Source organism: Solanum stenotomum, chromosome 11, assembly GCF_019186545.1.
Source record: "Solanum stenotomum isolate F172 chromosome 11, ASM1918654v1, whole genome shotgun sequence".
NCBI lineage: Eukaryota > Viridiplantae > Streptophyta > Magnoliopsida > Solanales > Solanaceae > Solanum > Solanum stenotomum.
In genome coordinates, this window is record NC_064292.1 from 3,299,338 (window position 1) to 3,312,541 (window position 13,204).

At 28.8% G+C, this 13,204-nt stretch overlaps 1 protein-coding gene across 1 annotated transcript in view; it reads right to left on the reverse strand.

Annotated features, from left to right (window-relative positions):
• Window positions 1-9,926: 9,926 nt before the first annotated feature.
• The window catches only part of LOC125844514 (uncharacterized), a 6,292-nt gene continuing 3,014 nt past the window's right edge, over window positions 9,927-13,204 (reverse strand). Inside the window, exons 5-8 of the mRNA XM_049523830.1 lie at window positions 11,910-13,194; window positions 11,203-11,316; window positions 10,956-11,144; window positions 9,927-10,173 (exon numbers count right to left, since the gene is read on the reverse strand). Coding sequence (XP_049379787.1) covers window positions 11,939-13,194 — 1,256 coding nt within the window. The 3' untranslated portion in view covers window positions 9,927-10,173; window positions 10,956-11,144; window positions 11,203-11,316; window positions 11,910-11,938. The remainder of the gene's footprint in view (window positions 10,174-10,955; window positions 11,145-11,202; window positions 11,317-11,909; window positions 13,195-13,204) is intronic.

Consider the following 13,204-nt stretch of genomic DNA (forward strand, 5'->3'; position numbering starts at 1 on the left):
TGAAGGTTAGTATAGCCGAGATACAGAATTAAGGATGAATTAAACAAGTAACTAAGACATGCAATCAAATTTAAAGCTTCTAACCTTTCAAACTTCAAAAAACTTCAAATTCAACTCTCTGCTCGACTTGATTCGTCTCAAAACTGCACTGAATTCACATCTCTGAAGGTAGTATAGCCGTATTTGTGAAGAAAATTGTGAGTAAGAAGTGGCGAGAGAAAATCGCACCAACGAGAGAAAATCGTAGCGGCAAGAGAAAATTGGGAGCGAAAGATGAAAAGGACGAAGTGAATTTGATTTAATTCAGCCAAATTGTCATATATGGTTAAAAAAATAATGTTGACAAATATAGTAAATATTTTTTAAAAAGTATACAGGCAAGTGATTTACCCTACTAAGAAATTGTTTATGTATTATTCCTATTTTAAAAAGGGAAAAAGGAGTTGACCTATAATTTAGTGGGGACCACATACCACCAAAATTCACATATTTATATTGGAAATAAAACTTTCACCAACTAAGCAAAGAACCTATTGTTACCAAAATTGGATCAAGAAGCAATCATATATCATATCATCATCATAAATCATAGCATCATATTATATGATATTATCATCATATATCATATATTATTATAAGTGGGAAGCTCCCAAGTTAAAAGTTGAATTACAAAAATACCCTTCAACTAAAAAAAGAGATTTTTTAATAAATGGTTGTAATATAATTCTATACTTATTAAGCTTAAATTGTTTTGTATAATAAAATAATAAATAGAAAATAAAAAGAATCAAAGAGACAACGATCAGATCATATTTTTTGATACTTAAAAACTTTTGGTTTTTTTGTGTTAGGAAAAAAAACCCTTTACTTTCTTCATTTACATTTTTTTAAAAAAAATAGACCGATAACTCTCTAAATTATCTAACCTTTCCTCTTACCCAATACCAAAAACTGTCTAAATTATCTAATCTTTCCTCTTCCCCAATTTATTACTCAATTAAATCTTAAGTTAATACTCTATATAATTATATATATTGAATGAAGATAAAAGCACTTCCTGGATATACCGTTTCATATTCCTTTTTTGTGCACTTAATATAATTTATATAAATGCAATTATCATATAAGGTAATAGGGCTGCTTCACTTCAGTTGCAACGTAATATTATGATAAAAAAATTTCCCTCATTTTATTTTCGTTGTTTTAATTTTTTTTTTTTTGTTTCATGTCTGATGTAGTGTATTTCTTTGCTTATAACAGGACATTTAGGTGAATACTTTTCTTTCATATTATTCTCATTTGTAAATCATAAGGTATATGCGTTTATAATTCATCCCTGATTTTTTAATAATATAGATGCTTTCTTAGTTTGATTTTTTTTTTTTTACTGTTTATGGGGTTTCATAATTGGAGTGGTAGTTCCTTCAAAGAAATATTAGTAAAAGACATTCCAAATATCGTGAAAAAGACATATTTAGAGTTGATTTATATTGTAAGAACATTTGAATTTTGCATATGATTGTTGTAGTCTTCCTTTCTCATTTTCCAATTTTCGATTTCACTCTTAAAAATATAACAATGATTTATTTCCTAATGTAATCACCATTCCTTTGCCTTCTCTTTTCATATAGAAGTGATAGTCAATTCATGATTTTATAAAATGAACTACAAATAGTTAATTTAATTTGTAGTTTTAGTGATAAAGTTTGGTTATTTTTTAGAGTGTGCAATTTATTTTCACCATTATAAATTAATTACATACGCTTCAAATTCATTGTAATACAATGTAAATTACCTTGGTTATTATTAATTATTTCTATTTTCCATCTTCCTATGTATTAACTTTTCTAATAATCTATTTATCTCCCTTTGCCTCAAAACATTGTTATCAGATATATATGTTAACGATATTATTTTGTTTCTTTTGTTTTCTACTCTTTACCAAGCTAACATATAATAATTTTGAATTAGGCAAGGGATACACGTACCTATAATAATTATGATTTATATACATCAATTAGATATTTGAGCAATTATTATTTTTATCACTAATAATAACTATTTTTTTTTAGGTGTACACCAAAAAATTGATAATAATCCACTAGCTATCATAAGAAAGGTATGTGTTGATCGAATTTATGTGCAATTTTTACAAAACACAATTCACATCCGATAACAACTTCTTGACCTGTATGTGATTGTTATAAGGTGGAGGCTACAGTTTCTTAGAAAGAAGGCAAAAATTTTAGAACATGAAATATTTTAAACCAATAAAAGATACTTAAATTATGTGTTGTGACATATTAACAAAACTTTTATCAAGTTGAATACTTGACATATTAAATAAATACATAATTAAAATTGTTCGAATATTACTTTTGAAATTCACTTGATAGCAATATTTCAGCATAATGTACCTTCTACTAATAATAATTTTTGATTGAATAGACTCACCATTTATTGGCTTGAGCTTGTATTTTTTCTCTTCAATCACTATGCAAGTTATCGTTCTATCCATCTGAAGGAAGACATAGATTGATTAGATTTCTATATAACTTTTGCAAAACACTACTCTCATTCGACAACAACTTCTTATTACATATGCAAATCTTCAATTTTTGTGCAACTTATCACACACAAATTATAATGTTTTCAAAGTTCTTGTACTAATTAAGAATGAGATACATGGGCAACATACATGTTCAAGTATATATATATCGTCATAACAACTCCACATAATTTAGCATGGGACACACGTGCAACGCATGTGCCCAGGACTAGTTATACTAAAAGTAGGAAGCTTCATAGTTGAAAGTTGAATTACAAAAATATCCCTAATCATATTAAAAATAACCACTTTGTCCTGATCATTTAACTAATGTATCAAACTTTTCATATTACAGCATTTATATCTTTTGTCTTTTAAACTTCAATCAGTTAAATACTCTATACCCTTTTCATATTCTTTGCACTTTATAAAGTTATCACCCTGTCAAATTTCTTTATCATTTTATTCTTACTCCTCTTCTGTTAGCTTACACAAAAGGCTATTACTATCGCCCTCTTATTTGTTGAGTTTTGCCCAGCATAAGGTAATACTATTTTTTTCCCTTTGAACAAGTTCAGTTTCTGTTTACTGCTTAAATATGGCTTGTGTTTATGAAATAATGTGTATAGATAATATTTTTTATTTTATTTATTTCACACACTTTATATTTTTAGTTTGCTCCAAAAAATATCACTTGGGGAGTAGCTACTGAACCAAATTCATAGTATGTATATATTTCAGGAGTCTGATTTTAAATCCAACATTATTGGTTTCATTTAGTGTCATTTTTGGATGCTTTGTGGCCTCTCACTTCTAATTTAGTATAGATATTTATTTTTAAAACATTATTAGTATCATACCTAAAGTTGCTATCTTCGTGAAGAAATAGAATAACTCCCAACCAAGTATCTCATTTTGTTACATGAATAATAATTACATTACAAATATATGTTGCATTTGAATCTACTTTTCAACTGAATTACTCTTCAATTGCTCAGTATATTCATATTTAAATAGAGTATTATATACTTCATTTTAAGAAGTCTATATTAATTAGCATGAGACACGTGTCCAGAAATTAGTTATTAGTACTAAAAGTGAAAAGAATCTAAGTCAAAAGTTGAATTACAAAAATACCCCTTAACTATTAAATTATTATCTTGAAATTATTTAAAATAGTTTTTTTATTTAATATTTATTTTGGGATTCATGAATTTTGACTCTTCGTATTATGGTAATTAACACTCCTATGTCTAGCTAGACTTACAATTCAATACTCATTATTAAATTATAAATTATTATTAGCAAGAAAACAAGAATAAAAATCTACAATCTTTACATCTTTCACATATATACTAAAAGTGGTGATTTTTCATAATGATAGTTGCTATGAATTTCTTAATAATTAGTCATAATGATTTTCCATTACACATTTAATATTTTAATTTTTTTTTTACATATTTTATCCTTAGATTTTTACTCATACATTACATTTAAATGTTGTAAATTATTTAATTAATTAAATATTAAATAGTAAATAGCAAATCATCATATTAGTACACATAAATTTTATTACCACTAATTCTTCATTATGTAAATATATGCAACTCCCTGATTATATTTATTATGGTTTTTACTCCTATCTCTCACAATAATCTCATATTCATGACAGCTCTTTGTGTTCCTCAATACTATCATATAGTGACATTTGACACAATAATGTACACACTTAAACCAATTACAAAAAAAAATAAATATCTATGCTCTCTTCTCTAGTCTCCTTTTATTTGTTTAGTTTAATATTTATGTTTCTTGTTTGTTGTTATTGTACAAATTTTCTAATGTTGTGTTGTTATTATTATTGAGAATTTACCATGGTTTGTTGCTTTGTATACATTAGCCTAGCATGTGGTATTTTAGTATCCTCATTTGAATATTGAATTTGTGCAATAGTTAGTTATTTTTACTTTATATACTTTTAGTCAATTTAATAATCAAATATATATTCTTTTTTTAGAAAGATATATGTAGTTCCTATCTGAAAAGTGATGATTTTTTTTTAGTAAATACCATAGATTCAAAGAGGATAAAATATGTCATTTGCAATACAAAATTTATATGAAGTATTTTGGGATAAACGTGCAACGCACATTCCCAAATCTATCTAGTATTATTATAAGTGGGAAGCTCTAACCTTAAAAGTTGGATTACCATTATACCCCTACTCTTAATTTAAATGCCACAAACCAACTAATTAATTAAATATTAAATAATAATCATATCATATTATTATACTATTATACCACTACTAATCATATTTATTATATTATATATCAACATAATATAATTATAATAATAATAATCTCTCAAGTTAAATGTTGGATTACAAAAATAACCTTATAAAGTTGAGTTACTAACTTACTATAATATCATTTAACTAAATATTGCTTCAAAAAAAAATTGTACAAAGATGTAAATGCACATTCTTATAAAAAAAAATATATTCAGTTAGAAGAAAGTAGACTTTCACCTTTCCCTTCATTATTAAAAATAGGCATCTTAATTCTTAATAAATGTAAATAATAACTTCCATGCATGAGTGTGATCTATTTTTGTTTAATGTACTACGCCTTTTCTTCTCTTATCTTTAATTTTTGCTCATTTATCTTCTACCTTTATAGCCTTTTGATATTCTTTTTATCACCTTATAATCTGCAAAAAATTATATCATTTCATGATCCTTTACCGATATTGTTTCTTCTCCTAAAAATCACTGGTTGATGTAGCTACTTTTCTACACTAGTACACCTGATTCTGCCAAAATACTTTTATATCCTCCTAAAATTGAACATTCCTTAAATATAAATACACAAAAACAAATATTAAATATTTGTCTTACAAGAGTTGTCTTGAAATATCAAAATGATTATTATGATACGTGCATCTTAAATATATATAACAATATATCACTATAACGTAGACATTCATTAGAACACTAATTAAATTGTATGGTCAATGGCACATATATGATTGTATTTATACATTCTAAAATTGAAGAATATTTCTCAATTCTAAAGTAAATTTGCTTTATCAATAAAAATTAAAATTCTTGTAAATAACATAAATGCAATAAAGTCTAATACTTAAATATGAATAATATAAAATTTATTTTTCGTGAAATGAAAGAGGAATAACAGTACTGAAGAGAAAAAACATATAGTAATGAAGTTGGATAAAAATGTGACACTTTGTAAGAGGAGAAACTTTTAGTTAGAGAAGTTAAAAGTTTTCTGCGTTGCTAATATTCCCATTTTACAACTCAAAACTTTTACTCCCTCGATTCCTTTTTATATCTCATCCTTCTTATAAATTGTTGGTCTATAATACTTGTCATTTCATAAAATCAATACATAGATTACAATATTCTTCCTATTTTACCCTTGTGAGTTATTAGCCTTGAAAATACATATTTGACCAACATAGAAAAATCAAGTGAATAATTCATGTTCAGTTGTCAAATTAATTAATCAAAATAAATTAATTCATATTCATTGATTGAAAAGTTGACTTTAAAAATAAATAAATAAGTGTAGAATAGTAAACTTACTTAATTTCTTAATGCACTGAAATAAAAAATGGTAACATATAAATAAGAACGAAGGGAGTAAAATGTAATATATAAATTTTATAATTATAATAATGATAGGGTACAAACGTGCAATGCACGTTCTCATAACTAGTAATAATTAGAACTCGCTAATAGTTGAGGCTAGGTAGATCATTGTTTGGATGATTTTAGATGTTAAATTATCTAGAAATGACCTCTTGTATTTTTCTACTATATAGAAATGTGAAGACAAAGAAAGACCAAGGGTAAAGAAGTAAATTTACACTAATAAATACATTTTCTTTATATATCTAGAACCATCCATTACATTCCGCCAAGGATAAAAAGGTAAATTTGTGACTAGATCTATGAATTGGAAGTGGAATTGACTAGAATTGCATCAATGTGATAATTATTATAGTGGTTGTTTGAATCTCAAGTTCCATTGTCTTGCACTAAAATTGTAACATTATCCATTAATGGAATTGAAACTTCAAACCTATGAGATTTGAATTTTGAATAATATGGCTTTTAACTTGACTTCATTTCACATTTATGTCCTCCAACTTTGGTATGCACAAGTAGTCAGTTTAACTTGTATAAAATTGAACAAATATACACATGAGTCTTACGTGACATAATACACACAAGACACCACGTAAGATGGAAATTGTCATGTAAGATGTCACTTAGGACACTTGTGTCTATTCAATTTTATACAAGATTAAGCGTCTACCTGTGCACATTCAAAGTTGAAAGGCATATATATGAGTTGAGGCCAAGTTAAAGGGTATATTATTTTTATATTAGATTTAAGTTAATTTCACGGAATTCAGCCAATTGTCTTGATGGTGACTGCTCTACTCTTTTACAAAGATGTCGAGATGTACTAGTAATTTCACGAGATTCAGCCAATTTTCTTTGCACGGGAAAGCCACCGGGTTGAGAGTGGTTAAGGGAGACGTATTTGAAGGATCGAATCGATAATTTTGGAAGATTGAAGGTTGATAAAAATCTTAGAATAAAGGGTCATAGAAACATAAGGATTTGTTGTTGTTGTTGCAAGAGAAACTACATTTAAAGAATATATATGTCGATTTTAGAAGAAATTTTGATAATACAGCAGTAGCCAAAGGACCTGAAGCAGCTATCTATTACTTAAATTTTGATTCTATAATTCAATTGAGTTCTTACTTGATAAGGTAGGGATAAAGTCTACGTAAACACTCCACTTGTGGGACTATACGGTGTATGTTGTTATTATTATTCAATTGAATTCTAATGCTTCTTTGCTATCAGGAACTTAAACAAGGATATTCAGCTAAAAAAATGCTCTAATGACCGCGAAGAACTTGAAACTTTTGATGAGCGGAGGAAAAGAAAGCAAACTTGCAATATACGAGCCTCGAAGTAGTGGCTCAATTTTCATTCACGACGATCATTGGATTAGTCCCCGAGATGAACAAGTCTAAGGATTTATACGTTGGGAAAACAAGGAAGAAAATGGGGCTTCAAGCTAAGTAAAACATATTATTGTTTCATTCATGAAATTTAAGGTCATTTTGAGTGTGAGAAAATGGTGTCATTTTATTGCCAAAAATTGAGTTCTTCTACTTAATTTTTGCTGTAGAATGTGCACATGAGTTGCACTGCTAAGAATATTGACAACAGATCTAAAAAATTTCTCTTGATCTCGCAACTGTGTTCATTAATGTAGCTTTCATTTTTTTCAAGTAGTTCAACCTTCCAGAAAATTTTCTAGCTCTGACCCTGACATTGATATCTGGTTGTGAATCCATGGAATCATACAATCGACATTCATCCTGAATCAGTCAAATTATCAAAATAGCATGAATTTTATACACTACACAATAAAGTCACACAACTACTATTTGTCACATTAAAATGACACAGTAATAGCATCGAAACAAAGACATCTGATATTCACCAGACCTTTGTGAGCTTATAAAATTTGTAAATATCCTCAACATCATATCATCATATATCATATCATATCATATCATGTATATATATATACTAGTAAAGAAAGCCCGGGCGCTGCCCGGGCCCAACATTAATAAAGTTATATTGTTACTCTCTCCGTCCCATATTAGATGAGAATCTTACTAAAAATATTTTTTTCATATTATTTGAGCACTTATTAAATTAGGATAGAATTAATTAATTCTTTTCCATTTTACCCCTACAATTAATATGACCATTCCTATATTGTATGTGTATTTTTTGTAACTCATTTCAATGTGCATTGATATAAACAAAGGGCAAAATGGCGAAGTCTTCCAATGTATTAATGATTTCTTAATCACCGTGTAAAGGTGGAAGTGCCCATCTAATATGGGACGGAGGGAGTATATTTTATGTATTGTTATAAAATTAGTAAAGATTGTTATAATATATTTTGCTCATAAGTGAGCTAATATAGAAACTTATTTGTCATTTGTCTTTTTAATTTCAATTTTAAATAGCAAATAAATGTAGCGATAAGATTGAGGGTAGAAATGAAGCATATCTTTCTAAATTTAAGTAAAAATAAACAGAGTAGAAGTAACATTAGGGTTATCGATAGGACGATTCATTCGGTTATTTTTTTAAAAAATTATATCATTAAATTTTTGGGCTATTTTATAATGTATAACCAAAATTAAAATTTTAAAATCATCCCAATCCTAATTTATGTGACAGAAGCAGTACAAAAATTAGTCTTTTTTTTTTTTTTTGTCTTGTAGATATTTGAAGTTATTATTTATTGTAAATTATAGTACTTTTTATTAAAGTTTTTAATAACATATGTTACTTTTTATGTTTGAGAGTTAAACCAACTTTTTTTTATGTCTTTTAATTTTATATGTGTTAAGTCCTTTTCTATTTTCCAAAAATAATACTCTCTCTATTTTATTTTATATGTCATTTCTTTTTATAAATATATTGGTCCCTCTTCTTATTGGAACACATGTTGAGTTGTTGTGGTTGGTTATTCCCTCTTCTTATATAGTACTATATATATATATATATATATATATATATATATTACTAAAAGTGGGAAGCTCCAAAGTGTAAAGTTGAAATACCATTTTCCCCTTATACTAAAAACTTTTTTTTTAAATCATATATTATTAGTTATTATATATTAAATATAACTATTATGGGATGCTAAAAATCTACTCTTTTTTTTTAATGAAATAGTAAAATGCCTGAAGAATTTGAAAAGTCAGTTTATATATTAAATATAAATTTTATGGGATGCTAGAAATCTATTTTTTTTTTAATGAAATAGTAAAATGCCTGAGGAATTTGAAAAGTCAGCTTTTCATTAATAATAATAATAATAATATCATCATATATATTATTAAAAGTGGAAAGAAATTTAGGAAAAAGTTAAATTGTTGTTTCCCCTATATTAAATTAAAATGTTATAAAATATCTAATTTATTAAATATTCTATCATTAATTAAGAATATCATATTAAGTTTTACAATAATATAATTAATATGTATTTGAGTTTACATACGGATGAATTAATTTCCTTGATACTGCCACTTATTTCAATACTCTAGAATGACTTATCATTTTCCTAGATCAATTCAATGTTTTAAAGTTCTTTTCAATTGATTTCTGTTTTAATCTGTTGAAAAAATCGATTTTCTTAATTTTACCTTAAAAATTAAGTGGCACCTCTAAAACTAATCAAAAAATATTTTTAAATAAAACAATATAAATTTTATATAATAATAAAAGTCAAGTGTGCACGTTCTCAGAACTAGTATTTCATAATAGCCAAGTGATTATAAATTTCAGCAGCATCAATATTAACAAACCTGATTAGTATAGTAGTATAATTCTTTGATATTTTTTCTACGAAGAAAAGTAAATTTCATCATAGTCCATCAATGATTCATAATATAGAAATTGAATTGCGAAACTTGCAACTCACAACTATGCTCACCCGGAAATCTTCAGGAATCAGGACTGCTGAAACTTGGAAGCATCGAAAATTAAACTGAAAAAAACATTCATAAAACAAATTAGAAATCGAAAAAGTAACACAAACAGAAATCGTGTAAAATAATAAAATTGACATGCCTTTAGAGGAATATTTTCTGATAGAATTGAAGAAAGTGAATTAAACAAAGAAGAGCCAAGTCTGTAATATTTAATTGACTCGGACACACTTTATAGCTGTTATAAGATGAAATTTTAAAAATGTGTAAATGAAGCATCACAATTAGGAGCTACAGGAAACATTTCTAAACAGGGAAAAAAGAAATTTATACCTCAAGCAAAGTACTTAGCGGTGATCCATGTCGAAATTAATACCATCGAAATTTTCTACCTTATCACGACTTTGTATTCTTAAAAAAAGAAAATATTCATATCATTCGACGTTTTTCCTTTACAACGTTAGAGCAAACATATGCATAAACTTGGGTCAGAAAATTAATTCAGTGAAATGTGAATTAGGCGACATCAACTTAGCAAACACTTCATAAAGGCATTTGACAATTTCTCATCTTCTAAAGAATCAACGCATGTATTATAACTCAATCAGAAGACATGTAAAGCTAAAGATAGAAGAAGATCAAGAAAAATGAAAATTTTGGATCAGCAGATGATTTAAACAACTTTCGAACAATGAAAACGATATTTTCAAAAGCAATTTTCCATTTTAAGTATCTGAATACTAGTAGAAAACCGATATACTCCAACATCATTGTGATGCAAAGTGGGGCAAAACCAATTTAGCGCCGCAGTAAGAAAGGAAGAAGAAAAAAATATTTGTACCTTTCCCATCAGGTGAAGCAGGAATTGAAAACTTGGGTTGAATTCTTCTACTCTGTTGATGTCTTTTGTGTCATCAGAATTGAAGGCTTGAACTCATGAAAATGGGTTGTAGAGAATTTTGAAACCGTTGATTTCTCTGTTTCGCAGACAGATGACTGATGAGGGTGCCAATGAAGGAAATCTATTTTGCTAATTTATGAGAGTGCAAACTATTACTACAAAGTAAATCATTATTTTGTTATCTAACCTTGAATTCATCTCGAGCAGTATATACTTCTTTGACTTTCGCTAGCTCTGAGGTGTCACTCAAGGTTGAGTAATGGACATAATTTGGAGGAAACTTCAATATCCTAGAAGTTCTCTGCATATCAAAACCAAAAAACTGATGTAATATTCTGGATCTTTGAATATGAAAAAAAAAAACTGATGTAATAATGCAGTTGCATCGAACTTGAAACCAATGTGGTACAACATGGCATAAATAATGGAAGCAGGCATTCAAAGTCGTTTCACTTTCTTGAAATTTGAAGCTTGAGGTAACTCTTATCAAGGTCTTGGCTACCTGATTGAGAAGAGTGAGGTTGCATTTCTTAGACCCTAACATATATTAAGCAATCAATTTTCTTAAGCAACCTATACTAGATTTCTTTTACAAATATAAAGATTTCATCATGATCTAAAGATATTTCGTCGACTTCAAAGAAGCAATAGATGGTACACACTTGTCAAAAAGAATTAACAAACAATCAAAATATATTAAGGAAATAGAATAACTTACATCTATCGGAGGAGCACTCGTTTTAATCATTACAGGTTTTCCCAATGAACATATATGATTTGAGCAATAGACGTACCACACTGCTCAACAAGATTTCAAAAAAGTAAAAGAATTGACAAAAAAACAAAGGGAAATAAACAAAAATAGAATGCTTCTGAGGAAAAAGAAAAGCTTACATTTGTGAGAGCACCATTTGTTTTAACCATTAAAGGCATTTCCAATCGATCTCTATGGTGGATATATGAGCAATTTCTGGCCAGTATTCCCCCTTGTCAAATTCTAGCAGTGGTGTGAGCAATGGACATTCTGAAATATATAGTTTAGAGAGGGAAGATGGCATCCCTTTTACTGGAAGGGATTGGAGATTAGGGCAATCATCTATGATCAGCTGAGAGAGGGAGGAGGGCAGTGCTGATTCAGGAAGTGATTGGAGCTTAGGGCAATTATAGATGGTCAGCTGAGAGAGGGAGGAGGGCAGTGCTGATTCAGGAAGTGATTGGAGATTAGGGAACTTCATGATTTCTAGACTTTGAAGCGAAGTGAGGTGCAAAAACTGGCCTTGTTCCAGCATTGACTGAATTTGATGTAAATTACCCTCAATATGTAGATGTTGAAGAGAGGTGAGGCTTTTGAGATGTTGGCTGCTTAATGTTTTCAGATTCCATATGTTAAGTGTGTGAATAGAGGAAGGCAACTCCCAGTTCTCAGCACCAAGAATCTCTTCATCACTGCCATCATGATTGATCCATAACTCTCTGAGACAGGGAAGTCTCTGTAAATGCCACTCCTTTCGGCCATTCACCAGTTTCTTGCACTTGTTGATATGAAGTTGTTGTAAATTGAAGGGCAATCCTCCTTCAGGAAAGGACTCTATTTCTGGACAATCCCACAGTCGCAGATACTTAAGAGATGGAAGGAGTTCCTGCATACGTTCTGGCAGACACTTCAGCTTCCAACATTCCCAAATAATCAGTGACGTCATCTGGGTCCCCCCACATGCCACCGATAGTTTTTCAACATTCTCAAATCCCCAAATATGGAGTCTTTCAGTCACAGTAGGAATCAAAATCCTAGTAAGGTTGTGGCACTTATATACAGACAAAGAGCGTGCTCTTAAGTGTGATATATCATCTATACAATCACATTCATGCAGTTTCAAATCCTCGAGAAACATACTCATCTCACCAACTGGCTGCTCCAATTTCAATTTCTGGCAACGAGATATGGTTATTGTCTTCAAGGTAGTGGGCAGTATGCTAAAAGGAAAGGAGGTAACAGAGTTACAATCACTAATACGTAATTCCTCAATTTGGGATCTAAGCAGCTCAGCATCATCAAAAACAACTCCAACCTTTGGACAACCAACAACTTCAAACCTTTTTAAACTTGAAAGTTGGATAGGTGTCTCCAAACTGAGTTCAGGGCAATTTCTAATTGAAAGGTTCTCAAGTGTAGGGAACTCTCCATTTCC